Source organism: Pezoporus occidentalis, unplaced genomic scaffold, assembly GCF_034315485.1.
Source record: "Pezoporus occidentalis ecotype Australia unplaced genomic scaffold, CSIRO_AGI_Poc_V1 ctg39, whole genome shotgun sequence".
In the NCBI taxonomy this organism is placed as follows: Eukaryota; Metazoa; Chordata; class Aves; order Psittaciformes; family Psittacidae; genus Pezoporus; species Pezoporus occidentalis.
The window spans coordinates 962,330-982,883 of record NW_026915713.1 but is presented as its reverse complement, the minus strand read 5'-3'; the positions used below and the strand labels follow the sequence as shown (position 1 = coordinate 982,883).

The following is a 20,554-nucleotide window of genomic DNA, read 5'->3' as shown; positions in this document are numbered from 1 at the left end:
CTGGGTACAGTAGTGCAGACATGGCCTTTTCAGTACTGAGCAGAGGGAAGGAGTCATATCCCTCAAGCCAATGGCACTGTTCTGCCAGTGCAGCCCAGAAGGCTTTCCTCTCCTTTCTAGCTGCAGAAGTCAGGCTTCTGGCACTTTAGTGAAGGAAAATTGTGGTAGGAACCTATCATATTTTTCAGCCATCCAGCAAAGTACAACATAACATTCAGTAGACAAAAAAGTCAGTAAAATATACAACAAATTTGTTTTATTCAAATACCAGACTGCATTTGCTGGCTTAACAAACAGGGCTGTTTTCAGCTGCTATAAAGAGAAATACAGATTTTAGTGAAAAAAGCTCAAATGCATTTCAAATAGCCACAAGTGATGTGTCAGCTACAAGTTTTGTACACACCTGCAAGCCTCCATATTAACTACTGATATGCAAAACACTGTATGCTACATATGCATGGAATCAAAGCACTCCGTGTGATATTTATAATACTTAACTTGTAACTGATTTTAATGAGGATGAACATTTATCTTGAATAAATTAATTTGAGACAATATTGAGAAATTCTAAATTAATTAGTGAAAATTATTCAGTAGAATTTTAATAGGCAAATCTGAAGATACTGTACTGTCTGCTTGAAATGACTTTAAAGTATTTTAAGGCATTTTTGTGAGCATTTGCTTTTTAACTCCTCAGTAGGACTAAAAATGTGGTGTGTCTAGGCTTTCTAAATACTTTCCCTCCTCTGTCTGAGGTTTCTGGGTATGCTAGTCTGATCAAGCTGCTGTTGAGTCTGGAAACTTTTGGCACATCAGCTGTGTATTTACACATCTGTTCTCAATAGTTTCCTCTGAGTCAAAGTATTGCCAGAGGGATATGTACTTGCCCTAGATCTAACAATTCTAGAAACACAGCACTCACTATGCATGTGCTGCCCAGATCTTGTTTTTATATGCTGCAAATGATGGGTATCAGACTGGCTCTGCCAGAATATGAGGCCTAAGTCGTGTGCCATACAAAGATGTTGAGCATACTCTACCTGTGCAGCTCATGAGGCTGCACATAGTGACCCCAGATAGGAATACAGCAGCTCTAATATTAGCACAAATACTACTCTTTCAGCTCCAGATTCTGTCCTTCCTTCCTAGCTGCATTTTCAGCAAATTACTGTACATACCAGCAAAACAAACGGATCTAGTGTGATTCTAGATAATTTAAGCTGTGCAAGGGTTTATGGAGATGGCATTTGTAGCCCTTCTGAGTAAAACACTTCCCCCCGGTAGGAGTGGCTTTGCTTTACAGAGTGAATTACTTGTTGGGTAACAGTACTACCTGTGCAGTAAAGCATTGCTCATTATCTGAAAGAGTGGCAGAATTTGTCTGTTTCCAATTCTGAGCCTTAAACTGAAGCATATGAGACTTGCCAAAGAAATAGACATTCACCTTAGACAACCTTCATTCCCCTTTCTACTGTTCCCTTCTCCAAAAAACAAAGGAAACAAGCAAGTAGCTGTTTCAGTAAGGGGTGTTCATTTTGCATATGCCCTGCGGTTGTTCAGAAAATCCACTGGAATTTCAGGTACAATAAGAACGAAAGATTGGACTTGGCATCATTATCTGAATTCATGAATAAATATGTACAGAGGAACTTTGTCCCTTCAAAAGGTCACAAGACATTATCTGGTTTGACTTCTTATTTAGGACAAGTAGGCAGTTTAGTTTCTCAGGGGATATTATAGTTAAATTACAGCCTTGTATGCTCTTCATGAGACAAGAAGGACACTTTCATGAGCAGCTTTTTCTTACAGTTGAGGACGATCTTAATGTGTGAAGGACACAGCTTCCTATTTGTTTCCAGTTAATTTCAGAATTATTTTACTTCAGATGTCTCTGAAAACAAAACAAAATGACAGGGTGAAACAGGAATTTTTTACATTTCAATTTAAAAATCACACAGAGAATGCAGGTGAACAAGCTCTTGAGTCAACTGGCAGCTAGTTAGGGGTTGTCTGTGCTGTAAAATGTTTTGTCAGTACAATTATACCAGCATCCCCAAGACTACAGCAAAAATAAAGCTAATGTACGACTTCATCACAGCTTTGCCAGAAACTTTGTCTAAGCGTGTGAAATTCATACCAGTAAATTTCTCTTTTACTAGTACAGCTTATGCAGTTTAGGGAAATATTTGACCTATACAGGGTGAAAGAGCACATTGAGTCAGTGCAAGCTGTAACTCCAGCAAAAAGTTTTTGTGGTGTTTCTCCAGTGTCACTATGCCCATGATGTTTTAACCTGACCTCTAGGGGAACGGCAAGACCTGTGCACCTAGGAGGAACATCTAGGTAATTATGGTTACCTGGTAGTCTTCCCTGCCCTTAGGGTCTCTGAACCTATAACTGCTTTGAGACAGGCTGCTTGAAGTCGTGCCTATGTCAAAGCTGAGAATTGAATTGCAGCTCCCAGAGGAGCACACTATTTATTTGCTCCCTTTTGGCTCCTCCTTCCCTCTGTAGTCACCATTGATTGCACTCTGCGAAAAAAGCTTCAGTTTGCACTTTGTAAAGTGCAGACACCAAGCAGTAGAAAAATTACCTAACAATGAAAATTAGCAAAGTAGGTGATGCTCCAAATCTGCATTGAAAACTACTTAAGAGGAGGGGGACTTTCAAAAGTGCTGAGAACATACAACTCCAGTCGTGGATTTGGGTTTCCAATATCTCAAAGGCTACAAAGTTTGCCTCAGCCTTTCAGTCAGAGACAAGCAGAGCTATGAAAGAAATAGCCAGCTGAAAGGGTCAGTGGTATGAAAGCTCCAGAGAAATGTCTTGGAAAAACAGTACAAAAGGACTAATGAAGCTGAGGTGGTGTTAGAAAGGTTGGTTTTCATTTGTTATCAAAGCTCTCTCTAGCTTTCAGTTATGCAGGAACCTACATCTAACACAACCAAGATTAAAATAAAAATAAAATGGTCACACCTCAATCTGTTTCATTCAATTACTTAAAAAAAAAATGGTACACATTGAAAATAGAGAAAACTGCTTTGTCCAAACAAAACCAGCTCAACTATTGAGTTCATGACAAGATGAAACACAGCTGCAAAGGTTTTTCATTCCCTTCTGAATTTCTCTCTCTTTTCTACTCTTTTTTCTCCTCTTTAATAAACTATCCAGGCTTAGTAAAGTGAGACTTCCCCTTTTCCAGTATTTGTGTGAAGTTCAAGTCCAGAAAGCAATGCCCTGAAACAGCCTGACACCAGTACTCGTTTTCAGCTCTCCAGGTGGCTGTACCATATTGTTTCTGCCTTTTTTTCATCCATGAGGTTACAAGGAGCTATGAGCTCTGGAGGCAGAAGCTGCCTTCTCCAGTCTTGCTGTTGCTTCTGCTGCATGCCTCCATCTCACTTTTGTTTGCGGGGACATGTGCTGAGACATTATAGCAGCACCAGAGCTATTCCAGTTCATTGCAATGAGCCTTCTCTCACCCATTTTTCGCACACCCAAGAAAAAACATTGTTGACATCTTTAATGCCTTCTAAAAGACTGCAAAACTGAGGGCATTCCTCATAAGAAAAAAAAAATCCCCCCTCCTCAACAACTCTTGGCGATAAAAGGAAATAAACTTCAGTTGTTATAAAGAAAGCCACACTATTTAAATGCGTTCAGAGGGTTGTTTTTTTTTTTTTCTTACTTTCTCTTGAATCTTTAATGAAAGGCTAAAATACGTTAATGGTGGTTGTTGCTATAGCAAGCTCAGGCATCTGTAGTGAAGTCCCTGGTTTAATTGCTTGTTGTTCTGCAGTGATGAGGTCATGTTAACATCAGTGACCCTTGGGCACATTTATTCTATCAAAATTAACATAGCAATGACCTGAGGCAATCTCTGTTCTTTATTTCTCCCTCCTGCCTAGGATGAGGACTAGCCATTACTAGCTTTATCCTGGCCTGCTTTGGTGCTGATTATGTAAAGATTTTTTTGGGGCACTGGTGAAACACTACAAATAATACTGATTTTCTCAAAGTACACCTGACTGTTGAAGTTTACTGTATTTCATTAAAACTATCTTTTCCCCTAATGACTTTATTTAAAAGTAATTTGGATCAACAGTTTTAATTTTTATAGATCATATGTATCAAATAATTAAGAGTGGATATTCATAAATAGCATAGATGTCTGGAGGAAGCGAGGGACCGTGGGTGGGAAATGGTTTACTGGTGAATTCTTGAGGTATAACTAACATGATCAGATGTTAGGCATTTAGCACAGGTGCAAGACACAACACATTTTTGTTCATTGTTTGCCTGTAAGTAAGCCTAAAAGAGCTAATTTGGTTATTTTTTAATAGTCCCTTTGGCCAGCTGTGGAGCATACATGCTCAAAACCCGATTTTTTTAAGTTCCATCAATCATTTTGCCTGGCTAGATAATTTATATGGGTTTTGCCCACATTAAAGGTTAATTTCATATGCCCACATCAAGTACATATTTTTACAAAATGCTCACAAGTGCAACGTGGTAGCTTGATAGAAATTTAAAGTGCTAGATAAAAGCCAAAATGGAGGATTTCTGATGGTCAGGGGAAGACTAGCAGGCTGGAGGAGCTATGTGCTCCTTGGCTAATGATTTCAGAGGGTGGATACTTCTGTCATGCATCAAGGGTGATAATTTATGCGACTGCTTCACAAGCCAAACCAGATAGTGATCTGCCTCAAGGCAGCAAAGGTACTTTCTTTCATTTTTTTGATAGAGCCCTTAAAGAAGAAAACCAATATAGTGAAACCTTGCCTCTATTGATAGGGAGTTTAAAGGGCAGGTGGATAAAGACTTAAAGGAGCTGATGCCACAACAGTAAGTAGTATAATTAGATGCTGATCCCTTAGGCTGGCATAGCTTCTTGAAACTGTGCTTTTCCTTGAATGCCTATAGTCAAAACGACTATTTTAATCAAAATAGGGTTTCATTCTATCTTTCTTGACTTCTTTATGCAATAGAGCAAGTCCCCATCCCAGTGACATGTGGACTGAGAAAGCAATACATTATGTGAAATTCCCTGCTTTGTTTCATTTTTCAGTCTTTCCTGTAAGTTGGAGTTTCTGTGGCTGTGAGTAGGGGAAGAGATGGCCACAGAGATATCACACACTACCCTGGATGTAATGTTTCTGAGGGGTTTGAGCATTTCAGAAAAAAATAACAGCTTGTTTCAGATTCAGTACATTACTTAAATAGAAAAGAAACTTTGCATGCCATTTTAAAATAAATACAAGGTACATTTTGAAATAAACCACCACTTTATAATAAAGCAATTTTGAAAATCTCTGAAACACAACATTAAGTTTTGCTGGGTTTTCAACAATTCAGCTGAATCAAGTGAAGTTCATAGAAGGTTCAGCTACAACTGAAAAGAGGTGGGACTACACAGTTTCACTCAAATCTCAGAAAAAAGTCTAATCTGTTTAGCTGGAAATGATTCTTGGAGCTTTTTAGAAGCAAAGACCCTGTTCACTGGCACTTTAATTCTCTGCAGACTGCCAGAGCAGTTAAAGCCTCGAGGCTTTAGTGAAAACACAGATAAATCCTGAAAGCTTTTTGAGAACCCTTAGTCATGCACAACAAGGCATCCACTTCTCAAGAGAGGGAAAGGATTGCATTTATAGTACTATAATTTGTTACAGCAAACTGGCACAAATCAGAAAAATTACACAGGCTTTCAGATATAAAGCCTTTCTCTGGGTTTGTGTGTGTTTTTTAAGGACTACATTTGGTCTAATTAAGTTTTTGTCCCTATCTGCAAACCTGATCTTGCCTGTGCACCTCTGTCACCAGAATGATGATAGGTACTGATTTGACAAAGGTGACATCGCTGGAAGTGACAGGGGGTCACAGGCAGCAGCTCAGAGTTGCCCTTTCTGCATTATTTACAGGATATTCTGGGTAACAGTGTCAGCTCCCAGGGAAAATCCTCCCTTGCTTTGGGGAGTCAAGGTTACTGGCCATCCTGAAAAATCATTCTGCCCACACTTGTTGGTATCCACAAGTGATCACAGGTCACACTCACCTTCTGCCTTCAGAGACTGCATGCTTATTTCTAATGGTGGAGTCTTGAAATACTTTACTTATGTTTTCAATTATGTTTTCATCAACATAATTGTAGCTGTGCTGTTCTTCCTCATCCTCTTCTGCCTCACAATTGCCAAGTGCCTGTTTTGTTAGACCTGAACAGTTAGCAAAAAATAACTGTAAAGAAATGGAAGACTCTGCCCTTGCCCTATAAAAAAAAATGTACAATTCATGCAGATAACCACAAAAGCAAAAGGCAAAGAAAGCAACGTTCTCCTCACTTCTCTTATTTTCATATCTTAAAAGACTTACCTAATTCCTGAAGAATACCTGGCAGATCAAGAATGAAACCCAGCTGAGCATTTTATGAGAGACTCTTACCTGAAGAATTCCTGTTTTAGTTTTTGCACAATACTTGTACTTCAGTGTCTTTGGACAAACAGGATAATCTGTTCTCTACTCTCCACAAGCTGTGCACAAGTAACTATAAGGTTTATTAAAATAGTTTAAAAGTGTAATCACTGATAGTGTAAAAGCCGGCAGATAAAATTGTCTGACTGTATCAAGAGAAAAGTAGTCCACTTGCCATGTGCAGCATGTACCATCCCTATTGCAGATTTGCTCCCTTGCTGTCACGTTTCATTACCTGAAGAGATGAGCCTCTGCAGCTAGGAAACTGTTGTGATACTTTGGGATTTCCTAGAACAAACCTCCCATTTCTTCTTAATGTGAAGGTGACGTAACAAAGATACAGGCTTGAAAGTGGCTTGAGGTTAAAATTAAAAGTTCTGAAGCATATTTATTTACATCCACCTAGACCAACCTCAGGCAATACTGAGGACAAACCCTCCCAAAAGCAGTTGCCTTTTCCCACAAAGGCAGAGACCCTCACAGGAGACCACTCTGCAGCTCCAGCACTGGGTTGAGTTCTGCACTGAATCTTGGCACATAGACAGCTCATACTGGTGAGGTATAGCTTGCTGCCAAAAGGTCCCAGAGTCTTCTTTTCTGCCTGGGTGATCCTACTGTTTCTTTGAGGCTAGGGGTAGCTCCAAAAACCACATGGGACCACTGGTCATATGGAGCAGGACATCACAAGTATTGGCCAGTGAATGCCCCACATTCCGCCTCCAGAGCCACCATATCCCTTGGTTCATGCTATGGTGGGGAAGAACCAGGTAGCAATAGGATAGAAATTCCCTTACCAGGAGCAGCTCCCCCTTGGGCTTTATCAGGAAGCTTCACATTATATGGAACTGAGAGAATGCTGTATTTCTAAAGCAAAAGGTTTCACCTGAAATGGCAGTGTGAAAGACTGCCTTTGATAAAGCTGTTCCTGGTTGTTTAATTTGCTACAACATGCACATATACACAGGGCCTCACAGCCTGTCCTGAACCCAGGACAACCTCCCAGCAAGGCTGTGCTTGTCAAACAGGTCCTTCTTTATGGGACTGAGCTTCTCAAACAAGAATCCTCCCAAGCTTACTCTTATGACCACTGTGTGCCCCTTTGTCAAGAAAATAGCTGCATATACTCCCAGTGGTGTCCAACTCCCACTTGTGTTCCACCTGAGACTCTCCAAAGCTGAGGTGTCTCTCACTGAAAAGCTGTGTAGGAATCATTTCTTTCTGAAATTGCGATCCTTTCCTTTATAGATTTTTTTTAAGGCCAGAAATAACCCTTAAGTTAATCAAGTAGCTGACTCGCCACACCAGCACAGAGTTTCTCATAGACTAATTTACCTACAAGTACCCCTGCTACTTTTTAGGAATGAGTAACTTCGAAAAGTATTTACAGATCTACCCATCAAATGCAAAAAGAACCAAAACCAAACCCAAACAACAACAACAAAACCCCCAACCAAAATCCCAAACATATAATGAGAAATTTAATTAAGATCTCATTCACATATGTGGCCACTATCTTGTTAATAGACATTTTCAGGTTTGTAGTTCATTTGCAAGTTGGCTGTGTTTCATTTAAGTAAAAGTAAACTAATGAAAGTAATGAAAGTAAACTGAAAGAATAAACTAACCTCTTTGATTCAGCAAGGGAAATACTGTTTATGTGCTTAGACTTACTAATATGGATACAAAGCACAGACTGCTCATGGATGGCATAGCCAGACTTCATTCTTTTCCAAACACATGGAAACAAAATGATATGCTTCTAAGCAAGACAGCTCAAGGAGAAGGGAAATTAATGTCATCAGGCTGTACTAAATCAAAGCTGTCCTTAGTCCCAAACCTGTGTAGGATGCCTTCTGAAATGTATATATTTACACTTCAATAAAGCATTAAGCAATGAATGGGACAAGCTGAACGATCCCAAGAGGATTCTGAACAGTGAAATCAATGCAATTTCCTTCCCTGATTGAAAAAATTTCTATTGCTCTCAACACCGAGCTACTGAATCAGATATGCCATCTCAGCCTGCTAAGAAAACAAGGCTTATGTCATTGTGCTGTCTATCCATCCATCAATCTCTTCAGTAGTTTTAAAAGTTTTTTTTGCCAATTTCAGTCAGATTTGAAAAAGGGGCAGAAGTCTCAATGTGGTTACAAAAGCGAGAGTTGAATTAGTTCCTCTATTGAAAGAAAAGCATGCAGAACACAGCTGTTACACACTCCATTTGGCAGCAGCCAGCAGGATAAATCAGTATGTGCACATTTGTTGGCCACTCAACACACACATAGCTCCAGCCCTGCTCTTTTTCATTTGATAGGAGTGCCATAAGGAGAGTTTTGGTTATTATCAGGAGAAGAGCAACAGGGGGCAACAGACCTGAATACTTATTAAACCAAATTTAATAAATCCTGCTCTTCCTGGAAGAATTTGTATAATTATGTTTGCTGTTATAGTGGAAGGGTAGTGCTCTGCAGACTAAACACTTCCATTTATCTCACTTGTATCCTTGAATGAGTAGGATTTATTCCCCCCCCTGCCCCGTTTTTTTCACAGATTTCAAGGTCACAATTGTCATAATTCTCAATTCTGCCCTCCTTCAAAATGTAGGCAACAGAAGTAACTCAACCCATCAGGACTCCTGCTTGAATGAAACCAGTGCTAGAAACCCCAACTCATGTACATACAAGGCTGCATACCTAAACAACTCTGACTGTGACCATAACACAGTTTTATAGCTGTGGCAAATATCTCAGTTCAGGTTTTATGCTGCATGAACTAACACTCAACCACATAATAACATTTAGTGTTTATTTATCCCTAATTTGAAAACAATAGTTGTGAATTATTATGTGCAATAGCAACGTGAATTAAACTTGGTAGAACCACATCCTTATTTCCGCACATTACTGAAGTGAAAATGTACAGAACTAAAGGCATATGCAGAAGCCAAAGTGTTTTTATGAACAGTAACATTTTATTTGCTGTGGGTCTGGTTCTAATGCTCCTCAGTACTAATGAGAGCTAATTCCTTATGAATTGCTACTGAAAACTATTCAGTGAGAGCAGAATCAGTCTCTATAAAACTAATGGACTGTTCCTTCAGCTGGCATTCATCAACTATTACTTCAGGTGATGATGTAACACATCTTTAAAAACTGCAAAGTGCTACCATCAAAGTATTTCATATGCACTATAGGGTTACAATTCATGTGTGGGTAATATTTATCTCTCATGCGAATCTACCAACCCATTGTTTGGAAGAGTTTAATCTTAAACTTAATTTCTTAAAAAATCTTAAATTTCCTGGAAGAGACGTCTGTTGACCGCTTCCACTGTCCTTTTATATTTTAATTTTCTTGTCACTTTTTGCCTTGCTGGTTTTATTGAATTCTTAGAGACACTAATTTCCACTGTTGCACTACTGCCTCTTTTTGTAAAATAAATCCCCAGTGTATCAACAGATCTTGCAGATAAGAAACAGCTCCCACAAGTTTTAAACAATTGCGTATTTCAAGCCCAACAATACCTTCCTGCAAGAAGGTATGTCAAGGGCTGAGGGCACTGGCATGCACCCCTTTAGATCCCAGGTGCTGCTCTGCACAGAGCTCGTGGAGCAGAGCCAGGCAGCACTGCTGGACACTGGGCAAGATGGCTCACATGAAGGCCTTTTCAGTTACCCTACAGGTAACTGCTTTACCATCTCCTTTGCAACCACTTCTCCAAGCTTCTGCCTGGAACCTCAGCCTATTACTGCAATTACAATTAGTCATATCTAAGAAACAAATGAAATATGTAAAGATTCAGACCCTATGCTTTCTTTGCCCTGCTGTAGAACAAGTTACAGTTTGGTTAAGAGCAAAGTTGATTGAAAATGTTTAAATATAATTTAGTAAAGTGTACTCTCTATCCTATGAAATTATGTGATCTCTGTCACATCATTTTCTTCCCTTTTTTAAACTTATCCCAGAACATGCATCAGCCAAGAGTAAGTTTTGTGTTCACAGCCCAGAAAACCAGAAAAAGAGTCCAACTGCATTTTTTTAAAGATAGTTACAGGACCATAGAAGCCAAAGTATCTAATAACAGTTTTGCCCTCACCAAAGACTGAGATGCAGTTGGAAGCTGGATAGAGTTGTCATACATGCATACAGTAAAGGATTCCTAATTCATATTTCTTATCACTATGTGCCTAATTCCTAATTCTGAATGTTAATAAAAAATCCCTGTGATGTCATGAAAGAACAGCTTTTTTTTTCCTTTTTTCTTTTTTTAATAATTCCTAATTCTATGATTTTGGGGCTATTTTGTTTAATTAATTTTAATATTTGTTTTAGACCACAGATCCATAACCAAACGTGTGGCCTTAACTGATGGGACAGCAAGCTACAGCACAGGGGCAGAAATTTCTTAAACCATCTGCACTGCCAAATTAGTAGACATTATATGTGTATCCTAAATGGCAATCAGAAGGCTCATTCTTTTTTCATTTTCTTCAATCCACTGGCCTCCTAAATTAAGTGCTTGAAGTCAGAATGTATAAATATACTCCCCAAAACGTCTTGACATTAATAAACAAAGTCAACATAAACACTTTTTTATTGCAGACTGTAACAATTCCAGAAAACTGAACCACGAGCAAGAAGATTAGGTAAGATTAGCTTTAGAAACTCCACTTAGAATAAATTTCAAGGTCATAGAAAAACTGATAGAGCAGTTTTCTAAAGAGAGTTATTGTCCTGCAGATATTGCTATTATTTCTAATGAATTCAAACTCAGTCAAATATAAGAAAATAAGATAATGTCTTTAGTGGTCAATTCAGGTTTAATTGCAACAGAGGAAAAAGGTTCAATTTCTTAGCAACAAAGATAATAAATCCTATATTTATTAAAATGAACTCTGTAAGGAAAGACAATAGAGGCTTTAAAGCTGAAAGAAAAACATGTTGCTTTGCTTTTTGGAACTGTGTGGCCTTTGATAAGAAATAGCAATTGCCTCTTGTTGTTGGGGTTTTTTTTTGAGAGCACAGATTCAACATCCTTATTAGGAATCTGAAAGAGGTTGGTGCTTTGAAGTGTGGCTTAACATTCATCAGTAGAAGTTTAAAGATTAGTCAGTGAATAGTGTATTTCCTCCTACTCAAAACCCACAGGAGTGTGTCTGTGTTATTAGTTTTGACATATTTTCTAATCCATTATCTTGTGAATTAGCAGAGCAGAGTATACTCTTTGGAATGGGCAAGCTTGTTGCATGCAACAGTGGACTCATGGGAATCCTTTGGCTGGCCTGGAAGAACTGCTATGCCATCTAATCCAATCTCCTGCATAATTCTGCAGTTATCTTTGAATTAAGTCAAATAATTTTGGGCTATACTAACACACATCTCACAGAAAAAGATTTCATTTTGTCAGCATACAATCCATCACTATTCTTTCATCTAGGTTAAATCTGCCTAGCTCAAACCCACACTGCACTCAAATTTAAGACAAAGTTTGTACAGGGATATACTCCAAGACAATTTAACAAGAAGCAATTTCCTACCCTTGCAAAAGAAGAAACGTTATGATGTGCTGCTTCTTGATTTTGTATGTATGTACTAAACAAAGGTACTGAGTGTTTCTTTGAAACCTTCCGTGACAAAGGCTATTTTTTATCTGTGAATAAGCCAGTCCTCAGCATAAACATTAACCCTGTCCTACTTCAGTACAGATGCTTTGGTCATGTTTTCTTCTGGTGCACCCCCCTACTGCTTCCCTCACCCTGCAGAGATTAATCAATGCAAGTGATTCAACTGATCCCTGTAGCATGGACAGTGCTTGTCAAAGCCGAGTCCCAGTGATTTGCAGGTAGTTCCTTTGACACAGAAGAGTACAACATTAACCCATCTTGGTATTCATTTTTTTCCCTCAAGTTTAAAGAGAAGATAATGTCTTCTGTAGCTGCCAATATGGAAGCTACCATTTACCCCTACAAATCTAATCAAATCATTAAGCAGTGACAAAACAGCCTGCAGGTAGATTTTTCAAAGCCACTAAGTATCGAATTTGGGATTATCTTTCAAAGCAGCAAGATACCAAAATAACTTTCAAAAACCAGCCCACAAACAATTAACTTCTACAGCAGTAAGGATTAGTGAATATTCAACATGCTACACTAATTCATTATAAATGCTGTTTATGTTGCATTTGGCATTGTCAATATGAGTAGTTTCAAATAGACAGTCCTTTTTAGGAGTCTTACACACTAAATGACAAGACAATAAGGAGAAACTTTATGGGAAATTCAGTTATGATATCAGTTATCAGTTAAAAAGTGCTGTGAGAATGAGCATTTGTGCTTTAGTCTTCCAAATATTTCAGTATTGTAATTAATGTGATGTGTTCATATTTCAGATATAACCTGTGAGTGACAGATTAATTAAATTTATTTTCTATATGTACTGCAAAGTCTTTTGAATTTGTCCTCTTATCATTTAGTTTCTCAACTTTAGCACATTTCCTTCTGAAAAACATGAAAGATAACTAGGGGAACTAACCTTCTATCAAAAATGCTTGGGAAATTCAAGCAAACAGTGACTTTAAAACCAATTATCAGTCAAGTAATTTGCTCTTTTTTTTTTTCCTTCAAAATACAAAAATGTGAAGACATCTTGACACCTTTAATGTAAATTGTTTGCTTGTCTTTCAAACCTGTTGGAATAAGAGTTTTTAATAACAGATTATGTGTAAGCGTTATCCTAAAGCAAAAAGAAAGTGCATCTTTTCCACACGTCTGTTCCTAAAAATTACTGAATATTCACGCTGCAGAGTCAAACAGAGTTTAAGACCATGCTGCTGTTGAGAGTTTGGATGAATTTGCCTTATGGCATTTATGGAGGAAGAACAGAAATGTTCACTTTTCATCTCTTTTGAATAAGACACATATTCCAAGTGAAATCACACAAGATAACTCTGCATGTAAATTACTTTTCAGGGCTGGGTAGAAGCTTTGTTATATCAATAACTCAAATAATAAAGCTTAACTGACCTTTAATCACACTGGTTTCCACTGATGTAGCATTTCCAGTAATGTCCTTCTTATTGTCATGATGCACCAAATCATTTTGACAACTAACTTGTAATCCTGAAACATCAGCAGCTTGATTCAAGCACAATTTCTTGGTGGTGTCAACACAGAAATTCTGAAATTAGATAGAAGAGCACATTGACTTTACATGTAAATTGTTACTCCAAACTGAATGTTTTCAGAGATGTGACACACAGAAGGAACATTCTTTGGGTTACTTCTATGAATTTTAACCGCATATCTTCTGTTTGTCAAAGTCATATATCACATTTAACATAATGCTTGTCTTTGAGGCATGTACATCACAAAACAACATGACCAGAAGGCAGCATCCTAGGTGAATGAATTACCTTTAAAACTTATCTCTAGTCTTTCTTTTCTTTTTGGGGGGTATATGGAGCTATGCAAACACAAGCAGGGAGATTTATGCATCCCTTTTAGTTGATGCAGATTTCTTTCTGATTAACTATTTTTACTGTATCGATTATTAATTTAATGAGTTCTGTTACACATTACACCACAAATCCATATAAAGTCTGACATTCCAATTACATTTATCCAGTAGCATTCATAGTATAGCGAGTATAGTTATATGATGGGAACAGACAATTATGAGGTGATTAATTATAATGTTAATACATTGCAGGAAGTGAGTTATATGGCTGTAATAGTTGCACCTCTTGAAATTCAGGCTTGATACATACATTTCCATAATTCTGTGTTTGGCTTGTTGGTTGCTGGTTTGGGTAATAGTTGCACCTCTTGAAATTCAGGCTTGATACATACGTTTCCATAATTCTGTGTTTGGCTTGTTGGTTGCTGGTTTGGGTTTTTTAATTCTGAGGTACTTACATCATAAATATTTTCAATCAAATACATATTTTTCATTTGTGTAAATAAGGGTCAATTAAGTGTCAAAAATATATCTTTAGAGAAGCTGTACAGTAGCTGGAATGTAGGTACAGTCCAATTGTAATCATTATATCAGAGAGTATGCATTTTAAGAAATAATCAGGATAGATTTTCCATGCAAAATAAAATGCGTATTTTCCTCAGCAATGACAAAGCCCATCTTATTCAGAGGGAGAAGTTCGTGTTGATAAAATTGACAGTAGCTACACAGTAATAGCATCTGCTCTTTTCAGAATCAACCCACAGTTTGCAAAAAAAACCCATGAGCCCCCATTTTATGACAAACTGCCCTTTAAAAAAAAAAAAAGAAGATACCATCTAGCAACAAGAAAATCACTTGTAATTGAAATAAAAAATTTGTGAGAGTATATTAAGAATAACAGAAAAGGGTGAAATCTGTAAAATCTGTAGACAATTTTCCTCAGTGGGTGGGTCACAATGTAACATAAGTGAGAGACCCTCATTTTTCAATTAGAGGAATCTATGGTAGTTTCTCCATTTTCTGAAACAAACACTGCAAGCTCGACCTGCAGGAGTCGACTGAATTACAGTATTCAATGCATGTTTGCACAACACAGGCTATACAATGCTGGCTAGTGCTCTCATTGATTACAAAAGGTCAAGCAAAGGTTTAAGCAATGACGTAATTCACAAAATCCTCAGCAATTTTTTGCAAAAAGAAATAAGGAAGAAAAATATCAGAAGTTCTTCACAGCTGAGAATTAAAATAACCCAAAGAAAAAGGCACTGTTCAAACTAGGATAATGCTCAGCTGGTGCGTTGTGGAATGGCTTCATTGAGGTTACAAGACCCTTGACTTTCTTTCACCAGCACAGCATGGCATTCATTTCATCTCCAGCTCTTTTCTCAATCATCTGCACACAAACATGCCTGTATGCACTACGTGTTTGTTGCTAATCTGGCCTGAGAATATGAACACATGCTTTGCAGGTAGTTATCAAGAAACATCCACCTTTTGCTCAGGGAAAATACATGCTTAAATAATCATTTTTCAAAGCTGTCACTTGCCCTATTCTCACTATCAGTCACTCCTGTTTATGACAAATTAAAGGTCTTGGAAGGCCTGGAAACATTTTTCAGATTCTTTCTGTGTTCAAGTTGTTGGGCATACTTATCACATAGAAAGCTTTCACATAAAAGTTAACTTTCAGGTAACAAGGGGATATTAATTTAAATAGTAGACATAAAAAAATCTGATTTTTTTTTTAATCATTAATTCTCTTATTTTCCAGTCAGCTCCTTATTTCATAGAATCAGAGAATCATAGAATGGTTTGAGTTTGAAGGGACCTTAAAGCTCCTCCAGTTCCAACCCTCCTGCCATGGGCAGGGACACCTTCCACTAGACCAGGTTGCTCAAAGCCCCATCCAACCTGTCCTTGGGCACTGCGAGGGATGGGGCAGCCACAGCTTCTCTAGGCAACCTGTTCCAGGACCTCACTACCCTCACAGTGAGGAATTTTTTCCAAATCCTAGTAAGCAATATTATAAATTAGTATGTTGAGATTATTTATTTTGCATTGCCTTAACTAACTAAAAACAAGCCTTGGTATCAAAACAGAAAGATTATCCTCATTGAGAAGAATGTAGCTGAAATTTGTGCTAATCTACTTCATCAGTTATCAGCAAAACCACACATTATAATACATTGGTTATCTGGGGCACATTGAGAACAAATTAAAAGATGCAGAATTCAAACATTTAAACCTAAACAGATTACAGAAGCTGAATTGTCACTTCACTATATGCTGAAATCTGATATCACTTGAACATTCTTAATTGCATTATAGATAACAATTATGCTAGAGACCAACAGAGATAAGATTCTTTTTTAACCAAGAGTGAACTCTTACAACAGTCTTTCAGACACCAGGAAGGTTTAACAAACAGTATATAGGGTTTCTGCCTACATGGAGTCATTGTTCCACTAATTTAAAAGTCAGGATGTCAGCCACGGTCTTCAGTACTGTTACTGCCAGAAGAAACACTAATTAAGTTAACAACTCATGATCTCAACTATAGTCATTTGTTATAACGGATCCCCCACTAGGAAACCCCAAATCTCAGCATTTGGAAATTCCAACCAACAGCAACATGTGCATGAACTAAAAATTTTACCCCAATGGCTAAGCATTGGCCATTACATCCCTACGTTCACTTATCATCTAGAAACAACTCAGAAGACAAAGCAGAAAGCCATAAAGGTCAGATAGCCTAAATTTGCCCAGTTCCTCTCAGGAAATAGCAGGTCTTATACTGAACAGGATACAAAAAAGTGTGAAACCTAAGGTGAGAACTAAAGGGCTGGAAATGCATCACATTAATAAGAACAGGAGTTTCAGCATTCTGTTGTGTATGTATGTGAGTGCAGAGTGTATTGAAGATGCACGCAACTGAAAATGCTGTAGTAGCAAACTGAGTTTCAGAGTGAACAGTTTGAATTAATTTCCCTTGATTACCTGAAGAGCTTATGTGCGAGAGAGAGTTCTCTTCTCACACATTCATGTGTGAGGAGAGAGTTCTCTTCTGCAAACAAGTTTTCCCTCCACTTGTCTGCTTCAGAAGCAGTTAAAACCAGACAGGAGTTCCTGTTCTTGCCAGTGTCACTGCAGAAATAGTAACACTTTGTCTATCTACAGCTCCAGTTACACAAAATCTGTTCAAAAAAATGGCAATTGCCCTTGCAATTTAAGCATATGTTAGTATCCTCTGTCCACAGTTCCAAGGTGTGTTCTCCTCTGACTGCAAAATTTTGGGGCTATTAGCAGTTGTCTCTCTGTGAATATTTCTTTCATTACTGGGTCTAAATGCTTTTTGAAGTCATTTACATAGAATCATAGAATAGTTAGGTTTGGAAAGGACTAAGATCATCTAGTTCCAACTCCCCTCCCACTAAACCATGCCACCCAAGGCTCTGTCCAACTTGGTGTTGAACACCGCCAGGGATGGAGCATTCACAACTTCTTTGTAATCAACATCATGTGGCAACAAGTTCCAGAGTCCAGTTCTGCCTTGTGTAAGATTTCCTTTGAGTTTTTGTTTGTTGATTGTTTTTTTAATGCTCTACCTTGTGATTTCATGCTGCTGTTGTAATCCTTCTCTATTAATTTTCACTCTGCATTCAGGTTTTTACTCTTATTCCTCAGCACCTCTTCTTCAGGCTGAAGTGTTTCTGGTCTATTTTAACTTTCCTGTTACAGGAGCCAAACTGTAATTTATGACGCATAAGCTCCAGAAATTCCTGCTTCTTTACAAGATACAACCAAAACTATTGAAGGCAGTCCATATACCACACATACTTCAGACAGTAGGATTTCATCACAACTATTCAACAAGCCAAGAATATAGCAAAAGAATTCTTATAATAAAAACCCCAAACCAAACCAGAACAAAACCTTTGGAAATGCCCAGTAAAAGTAGTGTAACCTATTCTGAGATAGAATAGCAGAAAGAGAAGCTTTTAAAGGAAGCAAGAAAGAATTAAAAAAAGAGCTGTTATGTCTGTTTACAAAAAAAAACAATGTAATACATGTGTTCATAATATACATTAGCATTTTGATTGCTTTTCTTCTTTTCTTTTTTTCTTTTCTTAGGGAAAGAAGGCCTCAACAGCATCTAGAACATTCGGAGTAAAGAAGGAGAAGCAACATTTGTTTAAAATATAGAAAAATGTGGGAGTAAATATGAAACCAACAGCTGTCATAGTCTCTCAAAATGCTGTGAGAGATGTAGTAGCATAAACCAATCTGACAAAACTATGCTTTTCCAGACAGAAAGTCAAGCTGTTATATGATTACCAATTACTCTAGTGAAGAGGAGCACTCATTTGTAAGAGCAATCAGTGCTGGACATGGCACTATGCCTTCGGAGTACATTTATTATGAGTCACCCGTGCTAGCAGATACAGATCATAAAACTTTTACTGCAATCTTTGAAGACAGCTTGGAGTGGCACTCTTTGCTGCTTTCAGAAACCTAAGCCAAAGCTCTAGATATATATCTCTGCTTTGGCATATACTGTACAGGTATATTTCTCTGTAAAATGCTTAATTGCCGCATGCACCCTTCCACCAGAAAAAAAGCTCTATATGTAGAATGAAAGTGCAATGAATGATTTTGCAGTCCAAACACATTTCACAGTTTACAGACAAAAAAGACAAATTATCCCCACAAGCTACAAATGAAGGTTCTGTAAGAAAGCCAAATAGCACTGTATACATGAGGAAGCCCCTATCAGTCTGAGTGAATCTTTACATTTTAATATTTTGGAAAATATGAGAGGGGTAGAGAGACATATATCAGTCTAAGTGAGACAGGGTATTCATAGCTGTTGATTTATAGAGAAGGCTTCTTGAATTTCATAGCAACTTGAATTTTCAGAGCTACTGATGCAATTTTTCTCCAACCCTCATTATATCTGCATGACTTTCTTCAGGAACAGTTTGGAACTCCAGTGAAATCAAAGAAGAATCACAGCTTTTGGTTCCCATATTGTATCAAGACAGAACCAGGGTAGACGCTATCTCAATCAGAGCCTTAGACCATCCCAAAAGGCAGATCTGAATTATTTTCTGGTTTGCAAGCACATAAGCCAGAGTAACTACATTCTGGAGTAATTATCGGTCAGAGTTGGTCAGATTTACACAGTTGCTAGCCAAAATTTCACCCACTGTATGATTAGAAGTAAAAACGGGTACTTCCACTTAACAGATGGGAAACACAAATTCCAATAGCGGGAACACATGCATGGAAACTGCTGACACCTCTCAGGAAATTTGCATTATTACGGTGGGCAGTTAGGACTGATTTATTCCACTTGAAAGGAAACAATTACCGTTAGATTATTACTCATTTGTATCCCAAGGTAGCTTTCTACTGGCAAACCAACTTATCTTGCACATCAAGTAATTTTTGCAAGGGCACAGTGTACCCATAGTTAAGGGTACTGACAAAGGTCTACAATTCTGTAGTAAGGAATTTTAACAGTCTTCCCCATTGTGCAGTGATTCCAGTACAAGATATCAAGCCTTCATTTTCCACAGTCCATTGGAGTGTGGAAAAGGAAAAGATCTAGTTATAAGATGCTTCAGAAAGGCCATGGGCAATAAACACACATACAGGACAGGAGCACTTTGGAGAATTATTATTTGCCTGTAGAACTCATAAGGTTCTATAAACTACAGATGAACTGTTTTTGCCAAAGAAGGGGTCAAGATTATATGGTTTCAAAGACAGGAACAAAATTACATTGGTTTGTGAGTTCTCTGCCTAATAGGGACATGAAACATCTGATGAAATTAATTTTTTTTTTGATCAAGGTTCAAGCTCTTAATAGGTTTCTCTCTCATTAGGTACTTTCTGTACATGCCTACAATATCACAATTAATTTGACTTTCATTATCAATAGTGTGGATTTTCCCAAGGATTAAAAAGGGGGTAGCTATGTAACAGCCACCGCAGGCAGATGCCACTCTAGGCTCACTCTTGTGATTCAAACAATGTATTTAAAAAGCAGTATTCTCCTAACAGTAGGGACAGAATTAGTTAATCGTTGTTGAGAGTTTGAACAAGAATATCTGGTTGTAAAAAACAAAGCAGACCAGAAAGTCATGTTCTAGCTATATTAATTTCTACAAAAAATAAAAGCAAATAACGTATCAAACTGAATGCACCTGGACAAATCAGTGGCAGGCGGACCAGTCTGAGTTTTGCCCAACACACAGTTTATCCGGGAGCTTGAACAAATATTCTGGTGACATCCTGAGTGAAAAAGACTAAACGGCAAAGGCGAGGAGATTCCTGCCTGCAGAGAGGGAGCTGCTTAGCACCAGGGGTCTTGGCTGAGTCGGCGGGCCTAGTACCACTAGATGGCTGTGTCCCCCACCTTATCAGTGTAATACGGGGTTGCAAGAGCTTACAGTCCAACAGTGCAACAATAGGTACAACCTCAGCATGCCAACTCTCCTCTGACAAAAACTTCTCCTGCTGCTCCACTCCTTTCCCCCCATTTGAAAACACAAGCATGACAAATTCCACAGTTGTATCTGGGATGAGGTCGAAAGAAAATATTCTTGATAGGTTTTGATGATTTCCTGGAG

The 20,554-nt window shown here is 38.0% G+C and overlaps 1 protein-coding gene across 2 annotated transcripts in view; it reads right to left on the bottom strand.

The window, feature by feature from the left end:
* Nucleotides 1-230: 230 nt before the first annotated feature.
* THEMIS (thymocyte selection associated) overlaps nucleotides 231-20,554 on the bottom strand; it is a 79,925-nt gene continuing 59,601 nt past the window's right edge. The window contains exons 5-7 of one of the 2 annotated variants that reach the window (XM_062632354.1): nucleotides 13,487-13,640; nucleotides 6,053-6,209; nucleotides 231-1,891 (exon numbers count right to left, since the gene is read on the bottom strand). In XM_062632354.1, the coding sequence (XP_062488338.1) occupies nucleotides 1,882-1,891; nucleotides 6,053-6,209; nucleotides 13,487-13,640 (321 nt within the window). In that variant the 3' untranslated portion in view covers nucleotides 231-1,881. Of the gene's footprint in view, nucleotides 1,892-6,048; nucleotides 6,210-13,486; nucleotides 13,641-20,554 lie in introns of those variants that run through there. The other variant, XM_062632355.1, reaches the window with a different exon arrangement.